Source organism: Emiliania huxleyi (assembly GCF_000372725.1).
Source record: "Emiliania huxleyi CCMP1516 unplaced genomic scaffold EMIHUscaffold_80, whole genome shotgun sequence".
Taxonomy (NCBI): domain Eukaryota; phylum Haptophyta; order Isochrysidales; family Noelaerhabdaceae; genus Emiliania; species Emiliania huxleyi.
In genome coordinates, this window is record NW_005196020.1 from 19,233 (window position 1) to 34,541 (window position 15,309).

At 66.9% G+C, this 15,309-nt stretch overlaps 3 protein-coding genes across 3 annotated transcripts in view; 2 read left to right on the plus strand and 1 right to left on the minus strand.

The window, feature by feature from the left end:
- Window positions 1-2,051: 2,051 nt before the first annotated feature.
- EMIHUDRAFT_218580 (hypothetical protein) lies at window positions 2,052-6,815 on the plus strand (the record flags this gene model as incomplete). Its single annotated transcript, XM_005759267.1, has 10 exons — window positions 2,052-2,078; window positions 2,157-2,387; window positions 2,484-2,684; window positions 2,730-2,771; window positions 2,859-3,092; window positions 3,174-3,518; window positions 3,590-3,715; window positions 3,795-4,873; window positions 5,399-5,714; window positions 6,549-6,815. Coding segments are annotated over 10 exons (2,868 nt in total), but the record flags the coding sequence as incomplete, so codon positions are not given.
- Window positions 6,816-8,948: 2,133 nt separating this feature from the next.
- EMIHUDRAFT_453350 (hypothetical protein) lies at window positions 8,949-11,685 on the plus strand (the record flags this gene model as incomplete). The annotated part of the gene is made up of 8 exons (XM_005759268.1): window positions 8,949-9,189; window positions 9,354-9,379; window positions 9,456-10,171; window positions 10,242-10,308; window positions 10,393-10,800; window positions 10,847-11,245; window positions 11,316-11,381; window positions 11,470-11,685. 8 exons carry the CDS (start codon window positions 8,949-8,951, stop codon window positions 11,683-11,685), a joined length of 2,139 nt encoding a protein of 712 aa, XP_005759325.1.
- Window positions 11,686-14,223: 2,538 nt separating this feature from the next.
- EMIHUDRAFT_465788 (hypothetical protein) overlaps window positions 14,224-15,309 on the minus strand; it is a gene marked incomplete at its 3' end in the record, with an annotated part of 8,690 nt that continues 7,604 nt past the window's right edge. Inside the window, exons 6-8 of the mRNA XM_005759269.1 lie at window positions 14,810-15,065; window positions 14,577-14,674; window positions 14,224-14,322 (exon numbers count right to left, since the gene is read on the minus strand). Of these exons, the coding sequence (XP_005759326.1) occupies window positions 14,224-14,322; window positions 14,577-14,674; window positions 14,810-15,065 (453 nt within the window). The remainder of the gene's footprint in view (window positions 14,323-14,576; window positions 14,675-14,809; window positions 15,066-15,309) is intronic.

The following is a 15,309-nucleotide window of genomic DNA, read 5'->3' on the forward strand; positions in this document are numbered from 1 at the left end:
ACGGAGAGACGGTGGCTGGCAGGTGACGAGAGTACCACTGGAGCACATCGAGAAGCGCAACCTTGGGACGCAGGACCGTTCGAAACGTGGCCAGGGGCAGACCGCCCGCATCCAGCGAAAGCGCAAACGGTCCACAAATGGCCAGCGGAAGTCCGCCGTCGTATCCTTCGGCACAGCCGTTGATGCAGCCGTCGGTGCCTCAGACGCAATCGCGGTAAACGGTGAGGACGAGGTCGAGGTCGAGGCGATGGTCGAGGAGTGCGGCAAGGGCGTGGTCAGCCCATCCGTCGCACGTGCCGCGGCCTCGTTGCGCCGCTGCCGCCGCGCCCCCCTCGCGGTCTGTTTCCCGCCGTGTGGTGTGCGGTGCGCGCACGCGCACCGCAGCGCACACGGCTGGAACACGGCAGCCTCCCCACCCCCTTACCCACCGTCTGTATAGCGTTTGGGGGGGGGGGGGGCGCGGGGGGGGCGACTGGCGACGGCAAAAATAAGCCCCGCCCCTGGCCACTGTCGGCTCCTAGAAGGGGTCTTTTCATCCTCGCAGCGCAAATCTATCGCAGCGCACCACTCGCCATCTGTGGCCTAGCGCAGCGCGAACTCGCCGTCTGAGCCTAGCGCAGCGCGAACTCGCTCTGAGCCTAGCGCAGCGCCTCGGAAAGCACCATTTTGGCTCGCCAACAAGCCCTCCGCGCCCCCACACCGTTAGGATAATACATTTTCCAGTACGGTTCTTTTCCTGTACCCCCGACCCAAAGCGTCAATTCACAGCCACAACTGTGAACGGTGACTCGAAGATGTGACCGCTCTCTCTCCGTGAAACGCTCTACGCGGAGAGCGAGTCGTAAGGCAAAGCCAGCACTTTCCTCGTCCGCTCGCGCTTGCCGCGCCGCATTGCGCCCGACTATGCCGCCGCGAGCTGCACGCCTAGACCCCCGCGACGCCTATTGCTCACGGAATCCGCCGCCTCCTCACCACCCCCACCATGCGATGCGCCCTCGCTCGCCGCGCGAGCGGCTGACCCCCCTCGGCCTCGCACCGCCTGCCTACTCTTGCTCGCAGGTACAGCCGCTGCCATCGAGGAGGTCGCGAGACGCGTCCGCTGCTGCCCATTCCCCACCCTTGTCCCGCGCGACCGCCCTCCCTCTCTTCTGGCAAGAGAGCGACCCGCTCTCGCTTGCTCCAGTCCGCGCGCCGAGGACGCGAGAGAGCGTGCCGGCGGCCTCGTCTCGACGCTCACGCCGCGACGTGTTGCCCGTAGGCGCGGCTCTCCTCTCTCCGGCTCGCTCTTTCTTCCCATTCAGCATGCCCTTGAGCACCAGCACCTTGTGCACAGCCTCATACACACCCCATGTCCATGTCCATGTCCATGTACCAATATACCCCCAATCATCTCCACAGTGTTTTTTTACCCTCGTTCACATGGCCGTGATCCCATAGACTCGTTCCTCACTTCCCGTCTTACTTTCCTCCATATAGGAACTCATTCGACCGCCTATGCTCGACAAGCTCAAACTCGAGCTCGTGCCGGCCGACGGTAATCGGCTCGCTATCAAGATCTCTCCACCTCCGCCGCCGCCGCGTGCCGACAAGCAGGCGCGTGTTTGCGCGCAGTGAAACTGCGCTCCCGCGAGACCTTCAAGACTTATCCTCTCGCCCTCTGGCTGTCACAGGCGTCGCTGGCGGGCAACACGACCGCTGTCGGAGCCAAGGCCGCCAGCATCCAGTCCAAGGGCGAGCCCGCTTCGCTCGAGGACGGCATCCAGTCCAAGGGCGAGCCCGCTTCGCTCCAGTCCGAGAGCAAGCAGCCCGCTTCGCTTGAGGACGTCGGCGTCGTGTTTGCGTCGTCGGCACGCGTTTCGCTCGACTCCTGCGCCGACTCGCGGCGCCTCACGTACACCATCGCCGACCCGTCGCCGCTCTCGTCCGTCATCGAGATCGCTGCCGGAGGCAAGGCCGACGGCATCTCGTCCGAGAGCGGGCCCGCGTCGCTCAAGGACGTCATCGGCGACGGCGGCGGGACGCCCGTCGCGTCCGAGGGCGAGTCTGCGCCGATGGCTCCCGTGCTCCTCGAAGTCGAGGTGCGTCGTACGCCCGGATCAACATAATCCGTGCGACCTCCAAGCCTCCAAACACCTGCGTAGCTCCCTCGGCCACAGGCGTGCGGCACCAAGGTAGCCCTCGCGAAGGACATCCCCGTGGCGGAGTCTGGCGCGGAGGCCTCCCTCAAGGAGGTCCCCAAGAAGGACCTGACCGCGTTCGCCAAGGCCGTGTCTGCCGCCCACGAGCCGAGCGCTTTCGCCGACTGGACGACCCCGTCGAACCCGCGCCGCAACAACGGGCGCGAGGGTGAGGCCAAGGAGTCTCCAGAGGAGAAGCTCGCCACGGCGGTGAGTTTCTCTCAGCGCGTGCACACACCTCACGGGTGTAGCGGGAGTCCCACGGGCGGTTCTCCTATCGGCCCTTTGCCTCTCGCACATGCGCAGGGCATCGACGAGTGGAAGACCGGCAAGGGCGAGCCCAACCTGGTCGACTGCTCCAAGAGCACCACCCCGATCGACCCACCGACGGCCCCCAGCGGCGTCACCAAAGAAGATCCGGCTCTCGAGCCGGCGGCGGCCGGCGACGCGCCGCTGCCGTCGATGAAGGAGTTCCCGGCGGCGCGCACCTCGCATTCTGCGCCGTGCGTCTGCCGACCCACCCCTTGACCCCACCCCTCTTTCATTGCGTAGGGCGACGCCGACCGGACCGTTTCGGCCAAGGAGTCTCCGGGGGTGAAGCTCGCCACGGCGCCGATCGCACGCTTTGGTGCACGCGCAGAGCCTCAACTATTGACGCACCCACCGCTTGCGCGTGCGCAGGGCATCTCAATCGGTTTCTCCGGCTGGACCAACCCGTCGAAACTGCGCCGCAAGAAGGCGCGCAAGGGCTCGTCCGCCCGGGTCGGCCGCGTCGAGAACGTCTCCCGGGTCGGCGGCAAGAACCGGTTCGGGGCCCTGCTCGGAACGAACGGCAACGAGGACGTCGGTGGCGGCGGCAAGGTGGCCCACAAGGCGCGGCCGCCCCGCATCTCCACGCCGCCGACCACGGACTCGGTGCGCGCCGCCTGCACACATATGCGGCCTCCGCCCTCGTTTGCCGCGCACACGGCCAGTCTCGCGCCCCCTCCTGTTCAGGGCATGGTCGAGACGACCACAGTTCCCACGCTGGACAGCTCCGTCTCTGCCTCCGGCCGGTTCTCGTGGCCCAAGCTCTGCCCGTCCTACAACTTGCTCCGCCTCTTTGCCAGCCTGGCGCTGATCTGCCTCGGAGCCGCGTTTGCGCACTCCTCGTGCTCTGCCACTTCCGCGCTTCTCTCCTCGCAGCGGTACGACTCCCCGTGGCCGACATCGCCTCTCGCAACCGTCGCGAAGCCGCCTTTCACGCCGGCATCGCCCAACGGCTTCTGCGAGGTTGGCGGCATCGACACCAGCTCGTTTGTAGCCATCGTATCGTCGGACAGCGCGCCCGCCAACCACCCGGTGCGTGCTCGCTCGCGCGTGCTAGTATCCCCACCGCGCAAGCTCGGACTAACAGCCCGCGCGCTGATCAGGGCGGACGCGACGAGGGGCGCTCGTGGGAAGCACTGATGGACGAGATCGGCGAGGCGGTGGGCGAGCCGTTGCACCTAATTGGCGAGCCGCTGGCGTCCGTCAAGGAAATTTACGAGAAGCAGCCGGTGAGCGCCCCTCTGGCTCTTTGTGTGTGCGAGCTTTGTAACCCGCTGACGGAACGATTGCCTGTGTGTTTGCGAGTAGGCCGAGGCCGACTTGGAGACCGTCCCGGCCTCGCGCAACAGCATGGAGCGCAAGGGCGAGCCTGAGATCGACCTCGTCGGTCCCGTCTACAGCAACAGGACGGGGATCATCGCTCGGGGACGCGACACCGTCTTGCTCGTGAACGACACGTCGCCCGTGCGGCCTGCCGACGCTGGGAAGCCTGGGATGCTGGAGGTGCGGAAGCTGGTCGAGACTGGCCTCGGCGCGCCCGTCGCTAGCATGCACGCCGGAGGCGAGTGGCGGGCGAACGACGGATTGACGGACGCTTCTCGAGACCCAACCAAGGACCTCTTCCTCCAGCGTTGCCAGGCCATCGAACCTCTTCTCGCGGCCACGCTTGAGGGGCCGGCGTGGCCTGCAGAGGTCCGTGCCGCTCAGATCTCCGATTCGAACTCGGTCCAGTCCGATATCTCCTCCGTCTCACGTGTGTGCGCCGACCGGCAGCCACGCTGCGCCGCCCCCGTTGCGTGGCATGCGGAGCCTCACCACGCACTCACCGACGAGCGCTCCAAGACCGACAAGCCGCCCGCGAACCCGCCGGTCGACAAGCTCTCCATGATCGACCTGCCCTCCCCGTTCCACTTTCCCTTCATGAGCGGACCCTCCTCTTCCGCGCCTGTCCGCACCCAGCAGCGCTGTCAGTTTTGGGCCGCCTTGTTCGTGCTGCTCGGAGCGTGCGGCGGCGTGCTGCCCTCGGTGCGGAGGAGCAGCTCGGGGCGCCTCGTGCGGTGCCGGACGGGGGCGAGGCGTGGCGCGTGGCTGCTGATTCTCGCCGCGCTGTTCCCGCTGGCATGTGCACCATCAGTCCACACGTCATCAATCGACTTCCAGGTCACTGTGGGTGGCGGCAGCTACCCGTCCGAAGTGTCGTGGGACCTGACGTGCAGCGGCGCGTTGATCGGCAGTGGAGGGGCCCCCTACTCCGGCACCCTGTCCGCGCCGCTCGGCGAGTGCACGCTCGACATGTACGACTGGTACGGCGACGGCTGGAACGGCGACTTGTGGAAGGGTGCGGGCTATACGTTCACGCTCGACTCCGGATCCTACGGCAACGAGACGTTCATCCTCGCCCCCCTCCCTCCGTCCTCTCCGCCGCCGCCGTCGCTGCCGCCTCTGTCACCGCCGCCGCCGCTTCCACCTAACTCTCCGCCGCCGCCACAACTCCCTCCGCCGCCGCCACCATCCTCTCCGCCGCCGCCGCCTTCGCCGCCGCCGCCGCCGTTGCCACCTTTCCTGCCGCCGCCGCCCTCTCCGCCGCCGCCCTCTCCGCCGCCGCCGTCACCACCGCCGCCGCCGTCGCCGCCTAGGTCCCCGCCTCTGTCCCCGCCTCTGTCCCCGCCGCCGCCGTCTTCGCCGCCGCCGCCGCCGCCGCCGCCATTCCTGCCGCCGCCGCCCTCACCGCCGCCGCCCTCTCCGTCTCCGCCGCCTTCGTCGCCTCCGCCCTCACCGCTGTCGCCACCCTTCCTGCCGCCTCAGCCGCCCTCTCCGCCGCCTCTTCTACCCGACATGATAAGCTGCGATTTCGAGGTCGACACTTGCGCCTGGACCGACACCGCGCCGGACGGGTTCTCTTGGACCCGCAGGAGCGGCGGCACTCCATCGTCTAGCACAGGCCCGAGCGGCGACCACACCACCGGCTCGGGCTACTACCTCTACACCGAGGCCACACCGGACACGCAGCGCTCCAACAAGCTGCACCAGCTCGAGAGCCCGCTTCTCTCGCTCCAGCAGGAGGCCACCGTCTCCTTCTTCTACCACATGTACGGCTCCAACATGGGCACCCTCTCCATCGAGGCCAACGGCACCGAGACGGGCTGGACGACGCTTTGGAGCAGGACCGGCGACCAGGGCAATAGCTGGCTCGAAGCGGTAGTGATCCTACCCGCCTCGACGACGAAGGTGCGCTTCAACGGCCGGACGGGAAATGGCTGGAGATCGGACGTGGCGCTGGACGACGTCTCCTTCTCGCAGTTTACGCCTCCGTCGCCGCCGCCGTCGCCGCCCTCTGCGCCACCGCTGACCCCGCCGCTGCCGCCGCTGCCGCCTCTGTCGCCGCCCCCGCCTCTGCCGCCGCTCTCCCCCGGCTTCGATGTCGCCGCGGCGAGCGAGGCCGAGCTCCGCTCCCTGATCACGGAGGCTGCTACTTCGCAAGCCGACGTCTCAATCTACCTGCCACCCAGGGCAGACTTCAAGCTGGGCAGCCAGATCAGCTGCTCCTCCGACATCAAGGTGACCGTCGCGAGCAGCGGCGAGGGCGCGACGCTCGACGGCCAGGAACAGACCGGGCTCTTTCACCTCGGGGGCGGCTGCAGCCTCACCCTGCGGGGGCTGAACCTCGTCAACGGGTGGGCGGACAACAACGGCGGCGTTGTGTTCGCGAACGGCGCAGGTGACGTTGAGATCATCGACTCGACGGTCAGAGATTGCTCTGCTGAATACGTGCGCCGCGTAGAGCTAGCCGCACTCCAGCAGCGCCGGACGGCAGCGAGGCGAGAGATCGAGAGGGCCACGGCTGCCTCACCCCGCTCTCTCCTCGCAAACGCAGGGCGGCGGCGTCGTCCTCGCGTCTAGCAGCGGTGCGGTCTCGATCATCAACTCGAACGTTACAGGCTGCTCGGCTGGCACTGTGCGCCGCGTAGTGCTAGCCGCGCCCCTGCAGCGCCGCACGGCAGCGGGGCGGGAGATGGAGAGGGCCACGGCTTGCCTCACCCCGCTCTCTCCTCGCAACCGCAGAAGGGCGGCGTCGTCTTCGCGGTTATCAGTGAGTCTCTCTCCATCGCGGGTGTGGACTTCATCAACAACAGAGCGGGCCTCTCAGGCTCGGTGCTGTACATGGAAAACCTCGACCAACGCTCCTCGATCAGCGACGCCTCCTTCACCGGCAACACCGCTGGCGACGACAACGACGGTGCCACGATACAGACCGACAAGCCGATAGACTGGGACTGCCGCTTGGGCAGCTGGATGCCGCGCAAGGGCTCCTTTTTTGGCGACTTCAGCGTCCCCGAGTGCAACCTCTGCCCTGCTGGCTACTACGGGAACAGGAGCGGCCTCACCAACTCCTCCTGCGATGGTGCGTGTAACCGAGGCCACTTTTGTCCAAAGGGCACAGCGGAACCGCTCCCGTGTGCTCCTGGTTTCTACATGCCCGTGATTGGCGCAGCCAGTGCCGAGTCGTGCCTCCCTTGCTCTCCGGGGACGAGCCAGTCCACAGCCGGTGCGGTCCGCTCCTGCGACGAGTGCCCTCCCGGCACGTTCGCCGATCAGCTCAACGCCACCAGCTGCACCGACTGCCCCGCGGGACGCTTCTGCCCGAATGCAGGCACCGTCCGGCCATTCGACTGTGCCGCAGGGGAGTACCAGAACCTCACCGGCCAGGCTGCGTGCATGCAGTGCCCTGCTGGCGAGTTCCAGGCGGAGCGCGGACAGACGGCATGCGATTTGTGTGCCGCGGGTGGGTACTGCAAGGCTACAGATGACTGCGGTGGCGGCTTCACACCCTGCCCTGCGGGGAGCTACAACGAGAAGATGGGCAGCAGCTCACCAGATGCCTGTCAGAAGTGCCCCCCCGGAACCTCTAGCCCGATCACCGGCGCAAACAGCAGCGAGACCTGCGCGAGCTGCCGTGCTGGGACGTTTGGCGGCGAGCCCGGGCTGAGTGAGTGCATGGACTGCCCTGCGGGCCGTTACCAGAACGACACGGGCGCGACGTTCTGCCGCGACTGCGAGCAGGGCAGCTACTGCGCCAAGGGCGCGTCGGCGCCGCTGCCGTGCGATGCGGGTACCTACTCGGACAAGACGGATCTCACCGACGCGAGCGAGTGCACCGACGCCTCGCCGGGCCACTTCGCCACCACCGGCTCCACCGAGCAGACGGCGTGCGCCAAGGGGTCGTACACGAACGAGACCAGGCAGGGCGAGTGCACGCCCTGCGCCGGCGGCACGTATCAGGACGAGGAGGCGCAGACGGCGTGCAAGCCGTGCGAGGCGGGCGGCTACTGCGCCAAGGGCGCGTCGGCGGCGCTGCCGTGCGAGGCTGGCAGCTACTCGCGCGCCACCAACCTCTCCGCCGCGAGCGAGTGCACCGACGCCTCGCCGGGCCACTTCGCCACCACCGGCTCCACGCAGCAGACGGCGTGCGCCAAGGGTAGCTTCGCTGTCACGGGCGGCCTCTCTGAGTGCGAGCCGTGCAAGGGGGGGACCTACCAGCACGATAAGGGTGCGACGGGCTGTCTCGTGTGCAAGAAAGGCAGCTACTGCGAGCTGGGCGCGTCGGCGCCGCTGCCGTGCGAGGCTGGCAGCTACTCGAACGCAACAAACCTCACCGCCGCGGGCGAGTGCACGGCCTGCCCCGCCGGCAGCGCCTGCTCCACGGGCAGCATCGAGCCGACGCCGTGCTCGCCTGGCACTTTCGCCGCGAAAGAGGGGCAGTCTAAGTGCGAGTCTTGCGATCCCGGCACTTCGTCGAATCAAGGCAGCGTCGCGTGCGACGAGTGCGTGGCTGGCAAATACGCCGCCAACGCTGGCCAAAGCCTCTGCAATCTATGTCCGCATCCCCTCAGCTCGGTCAGCGGCAGCACCATCTGCTCTATCTGCATGGACGACTACTATCTGCGGAACACCTCGGCCGACCCAGGGGACGTCTTGACCTCCCCCACCGAGTACTGCAAGCCGTGCCCGCCGAACGCTGCCTGCCCGGACAACACCACCCTTTCTTCCCTCGTCCTCCTGCGCGGCTTCTGGCGCGCCAGCCCCTCCTCCGCGGTGCTGACAGAGTGCCGCCTCTTTGGTGGCAATGCCAATGCCGGCAAGAAGCGATGCGCCGGCAGCGAGCCGGTGGCGAGAGGCCGGAGGATGGTGGAGGCGGGCTCAGAGTACTGCGCGTCGGACTTCAAAGGACCCGAGTGCCAGCTCTGCGCTGCGGACAATCACCACCTCGTCGACGGCGACGAGTGCAAAGAGTGCGCTCCGCGCGGCGCGGCGGCGGGCCGCATCGCCGGCCTCGTCCTCGGCCTCTGCGTCGCGTGCGGCTTGGCGGCGTGGGCCTACCACATGCCGTGGCGGAAGGAGCGCATCATCGGCCCGATCCTCCGCTTCGCAGACCGCTCGGTCAAGTACTACGTCGGGGGCGGAATGACGGCCAAGGTCAAGATCCTGTTTGGCTTCTACCAGATCAGCACCGTCCTCTCCTCCACCTACTCCGCGCGGCTACCGGACAAGTACACGAGCTGGACCGACAACTTGGCCAACGCGATTTCCATCGACTGGTCTGGCTTTTTCCTGCCGGAGCAGTGCCTCGGCTACGGTATGCGACTCCTCGCCATCGCCCTCTCCCCCGTCGCCCTCATCGCCCTGCTAATGATCGCGGGGATAAGTCTGCGGCTCTATCGCTGGCGCGCCGCCCCGGCGCCGCGCGAGAGGCCGTGGTACGCGGAGGCGGCCCTCGGCCTCCTCGACCTCACGCCGGCCGGCCTCGTGCTCGTCTTCTGCTTCGTGCCCTCCATCAGCGCCTCCATCTTCCGCTCCTGGTCGTGCCAGGCGCCCTCTCACAGCTGATGACTGCCGTTGCTCACAACACCACATCCCTCAGTCCTCGTAAGTTTCTGCTGATAGGCCTACACCACCTCTCCGCCCGGCGAGGAGCTAGAGCAGGTCTCCTACATGCGGCAGGACGCGAGCGTCGAGTGCGGCTCCGACGATCACGGACCCATCACCACCCTCGCCACCGGCTTCATCGTCCTCTGGCCCGCCGGCTCGCTGGTCCTCTTCACGTCGCTCCTCGCCGCTTGCTACAAGCCGCTGCAGGCCAAGTCGCCGAATGCTCTGACGCGGGCTGCCGGCTTCCTGCACCGGGAGTACGAGAAGACCTGGTACTGGTGGGAGGCGGTCGAGCTGGCGCGCAAGCTCGTGCTGACTGGCTTCGTGCTGCTGATCCCGGAGGAGCGAGCCTTTGTTCGCCTCGTGGTGGCGACGCTCATCTGCTCATGCTACGCCGTCGCGCTCGCCGTCGTGCGGCCGTACAAGCGGGTCGAGGACAACGTGCTCGCCGTCGCCACGAGCCTCGTGCTCCTCCTGCTCTTCCTCGGCACCAACTGGAGCACCACCTTCCTCGGCATCCAGGAGCGGTACCAGGGAGCAGATCCCGCCGATGTCCTCGGCTTCCGCAGCCTCAATGTGATTGTCGACTCGATGATCATCCTCGTTGCAGTCGTGCTCGCCTTCTTCCTCGTCGGCGCCATCGCCGCCGCCCGTCGCGTCGCCAAGATCCCCACGATCCGACTCGTCTCGACCAAGCAGCCCCCCGAGCTGAGCATCGCGATGGGCCTCACGTGGCACCTCTTCAACAGCCACATCTGGTGAGTCATGGAGGGAGAAGAGGGAGCGAAAACAGCCGGCGTGATCCCCGCCCCTCACCCAAACGAATAGGTCGACCGGTCAAGACGCCGTCAAGGTCATCAAGGGTGAGCTCGAGCAGCTGCTGCCGGACATCAAAGTCTTTCTCGACGCGCGCACATGCTCATCAGCGCTGCTTAAGCTACACAAAGAGCCCCCCTGACGCACCGCGGTGTGCTCATAGGTAGATGATCTCAAGGATATCGGGGCGCTGGAGGAGTACATCCAGAGCTCGCAGGTCATCCTCTTCTTCCTCTCGCAGGGCTACTTCCGCTCCAAGGCTCGCCTCTTCCTCCCACCCCGCCTCTACCGCACCCTGGCCCCAAGAACTGCCGCCTCGCCCGCGCCACAGAACTGCCTCCGAGAGGTCCGCTCGTCGCTCGAGAAGGACAAGCCGCTCGTCCTCGTCCAAGAAGCGGACCCTGAAAAGGGCGGCGGGACGCTCCAGGCGCTGCGCGACGAGTGCCCCGAGGACCTGCAGCCGGCCATTTTTGACAACGACTGGCCGCTCACGATTTGGTATCGCATCGATGAGTTTCAGCTCATCTCCCTCAAGATCATCGCCGAGGCGCCGCCGGCCACAACCAGCTCCGTTCTCTCACTCTACCTCCCGGCCAACCCCACTTGAACCAACCTAGGCGGTGCTCCTCTGCTCGCCCAACTTTCTGGACAGGACCTCCCTTCCGCTCTGCGTGTCGGGTGAGCTCGAGAGCCAGTCGCTCGCCTTTTCCAAACCGTGCACGCTCTGGGCCTCGCCAGCCAACGCGGGGTCGCTGGCGCTGGCCGATGAGATCGCCGCCGCCTTTGCCCCAGATCGTGAGACCGCCGGTCTCACGATCTGCACCACCGATGATCGGCCGGCCAGCGCGACGCACTTGCTGCTCTACCTCAACGAGGACAGCTTCGTCAGCGACGAGCGGCTGGCCGAGCAGGTCAAGCAGGCGCGGGAGGACAAGCTGAAGATCGTCATGGCGCACGAGAACGACCCCGCGCTCGGCGGCTGCCAGTTCTCGAGGTTTTTCGAAGTCACGCCGCAGGAGCGAATGTCTCAACGTGGCGCCTGTCCCGCCACCCTCCTCCCCAACCCTCTCCCCCCCAACGCGGCAGGAGCTCATCGCCGGCGGACTCTACAAGGACCTGGCAAAATCCTGCTTTCCCGGCCACCACCGCAAGGCGCGCGCGCGCGCGCCCCTCTCACACACAGCGAGCTCTCCCCCGCATCGAGCGTTTCGTGACGAGGGGCGGGTCCCTCTGCCCGCAGGTGTCGCTCGTCCTTCTGGCAAAGAGCCTAGGCGCGACCCCCGCTCGGTCGCGGGCGGGCCTCCTCGCTTCAGGCAGCGTCGTTGAGGGCAGCACCAGTCTCGCGAAGCGCAGCCTTGGCGGACTCAGCCGGGTGTTCGCCAAGATGAGCAGCCGCAGCTCTGCGGAGGCGCGCGACTCTGGAGGCGAGGCGTCGTCGGTGCAGCAGCAGGTCTGATCGGTTGCGCGATGTCGTGCGCAAAACGTGCGGCAAACGCAAAACCTGCAAACCCGGGACGATTAGTAGAGCTAGCTCGCACATGGAGCATCCGTGGGATGTATGTGCGCGGCATTCACATAGATGCGTGCATGTTGTGCATGTGTGCATGTCACGTGCACGGGCAGTCCGGATGGAGATTATGATTTGCGTCGTGGGGTTCCCCTTCCAGCTCTTTCGTCCTGCGCGGCCGCCCCGAGTAGAGCCGTGTCGTTAGGGGGACGGGGTGCGCAGCGCCCCCAAATCCACCAGGGTCACGTGTGGGATTTCGCGCAATCGCTTGACTCTGAATAGCTCGCCATGTACCTTTTCTGAGCGCTGGTGGTCGCCGCAGACTGGCTCCGACTTGACGGGCGCATGGAGACGTGATGCCTCCATGCGCCCGTCGCGTCGAAATCGACATGCAGCTCGATGGTTTGCCCGAAAAGGTACTCCTAGGGCCGAGACTTTTTTCTCCTCGACGGCCGTGTGGTGGCGGAGTCAGATCAACTCGCGGGTGCCGACGATCGCAGGAAAGAGCTGTCTCTCGTGGAGGGCATCTGCTTTGCGCTTGGGCTCGACCTCCGCTCGATGCGGGCGCAAAATCTCAAGGCTCTGGTCAACCGCACGGGCCGCGACGACGGCGTCGCTTGTGCCGTCAGCTGCGTCTTCCGGCGCGGAGCGAGTTTCGGGTGCACAGGGCTGCTCATGCGGGCCGGGCGTCGAGCACGATCAGCTTCCAAGTGGGGCTGGGTGGAGGTGATTCTCCGGGTCAGTCTGGAGGTCATTCTCCACCACCTCCTCGGCTTGCCTGTGCTCTCGGCCGCCTCGCTGAGCGAGACCGAGCGCGGTGCTGGTGGCGCCGACACTGCCGATCCGTCGAGCACTGCGACGGCTGCTCAACCAATGAGAGTCGTGGCGTTGTGCAGCATGTCGCAATACTCCTGCTGCGCTGACCGGCGCGCGGGGCGCGTCGTGCCGCGAGTGGAGCGAGAGGCTCGAGGCGCGCGGCTGTCGGTCAACCCTGCGGCGCATGCGCGCCGCCAAGGCTGCTCGACAGGCGACTGGCATTGTGGCGACGCGGTCGCCGTTACTCCAACTTTGCTTTGCCGATCAAAAGCGCCCGTCCTTTGCTTTTTCGCCGCCGAAATTCAGCTGGCTGTTTTTTCTTTAATAGGCGTCTGCAACTTCCAAGCTGCGTATTCTTCTTGTATTATCGTCGAGTAGTGCAGGTACTCCGTGGGGGCAGTGTGTATTCTTGTAACATGTGCGTATTCTCGTATCACTGGCTCCGAGTAGAAAAAGAAAGAAAACATGCTAGTATGGTGTTTAGTAGCTCCGAGTAGAGGGGGCGTTCCGCCGCTAGGGGACACCCAAAGCGCAGAACTAACCCTCGGAGACCCGTGTTTACTTTAAGGCCCTTGCCCTGCGAATGCGCGCCCCCCCCTAGCTAGGGGTCAGGGCTCTCTAGCCCGTAGCCCGATGCCGATCATCCGGCCCGCTGGGTGCGCTTCTCAGCTCCCCGGCCCTGGATGTGAGGTTACTGACTGCACTCCAAGTGCTCCAAGTGCCAAGGGGGGGGGTCAAGTATGTTACATCATACGCCGCCGCCGCCGCCGCCTCCCCCTCTCGCCGCCGCCGCCGCCCTCGCCGCCGCCGCCCTCACCGCCGCAGCCCTCACCGCCGCCACCCTCACCGCCGCCGCCCCGCCGCCTCCACCGTCTCGCCGCCCCCACCGAGCCCGCCTCCGCCGTCGCCGCCGCCGCCCTCGCTGCCGCCTTCATCGCTGCTGCCGCCCTTACCACCGCCACCGTCGTCGCCGCCGCCCGGCCCGCTGCCGCCGCCGCCGTCGCCCCGATGGCGGAAGGCCGCAGCGGCGGCTCCGTCGCCCACAGCTACACGCGTACGAGGCGGAGCTCGATGCGGCGGCAGAGCTGGAGGCGGAGGAGGGCGAGGAGGGCGAGGAGGAGTGAGTAGCGCGCGACCTCTGCCACCGTGCGCGTGTTGTGAGGTGGTGCGAGAGAGCCATTTGCGTGCGAGCCCGTGCCCCGTCCCGCCACCCGCCCACCCCGCCCCCGGAGGCCGGAGCGCGACAAAATCGTGACGGGTGGGCCACTTGTGTTGAGGGCGATGGCAACCCATGTGGGTGTCTATGTGTTTCTTTCGAGCTAACGCATCTTGTTTTGCAGTTTCGATGCCGTACTATTCACTTTGAAAAATCGACCCGGGACCCCGACCGACCTTACCGACACCTTTTTCGCTTTTCCGGATTCCGCGCTTTAAAATTTTAGAACCACTGGAGGTATTCAGTGTGCGAAACCGCCCCTCCCCCCTCGCCCCTCACTCCCGAGAGCCCGAGACAAGAGATGTGCTTCAACCAGAGCTGTCGAGCTTGTGGCCCCGCGCGGCGCTTCCTCCGCCCTCCGTACGCTCTGTCAGCTCTCTGCCGCAAACGCCGCCGCTGCAGAACCCCCCCCGACGGCAACAAGGGGCGGCAAGCATGCTTGGCGCCCGAGATGCTCAGGCCAGCCCGCCGCCCGCCGCCGCCAGCCGGGCAAGCGCGGCCTCGTCCGCCATCAGCGCGTCGACGCGGCGCAAGTCCTCGTCGAGTCCGCCCGCCTGCGGGGAGATACGGGGAGATAGAGGGGAGATACGGGAGAGATAAGGGGAGATAGGGGGAGATAGGGGGAGATAGGGGGCCGCCCGTGTCTCTTCCGCGTGTGCGTGTGCCCCCAATGCTAAGACTGGCCGACGCGCGCCTCCTCGTCCAGCCACTTGAATCTCCCCCTATCTGCCCCCTCTCTCCCCCTCTCTGCACGCGCCTGCTCGTCCAGCCACTTGAGGGCCGAGAGGTGCACGTCCAGCACGCGCACCGTGCGCGCGAGCTCGGCGTCGGGAGGCTCGGCAGCCTCGGCGGCGCGCGCGCCGTTGAGCGCCTCGACGGCATCGGTCAGCGTCTCGCGCATCTCGCCTGAAAGAAGAAAACAATCGGCGGCGCTCGGGAGCGGAAGGCGACGGCTGGAAACCCGCGTCTCGCGCATCTCGCCCAGCTCCTTGTCGACCTCCTCGGCGAGCTCGTACGCGGCCTACCACACCACCCACGGACCTGAACCCACACTGGATTCGACCACTCTGGGGGTATGGGACTCGGCGCGCTCGGAGGCGGCCTGCCGCTCCGACGGTGCGCCGCTGCCGGCGACGCGCGCCTCGGCGGCGACTCGGCGCTCGAGCTCGGTCAGCGCGGCGTGCAGCTCGTCCTGCCTACGAAACGAAAGCCCGCCGGCCGCCTGGGGCGCAAGAGGCGAGAGACGGCGGGCGGCGGCGTGCAGCTCGTCTCGCCGCTGCAGAACGAGTTCGAGCTCCTTAGGGTGGGGGGGAGGAGGAGGGGGGAGGTGTGTGTGTGTGTGGGGCGGGGGGAGGAGGAGGGGGGATGTGTGTGTGTGCGCGGCCGCGGGGTGCAGCCCGAGCGTTAGAGAAAACCGGGCTCGAAAGCCGCCGCACATAGCGGGGAACCCGAGCGCGGCGAGACGGCGCCCCCTAAGAGGGGCGGCCACAACGAGACGTACCCACCCCCGCCACACAAAAAAAGGGCGGCGGGGGCCGCCC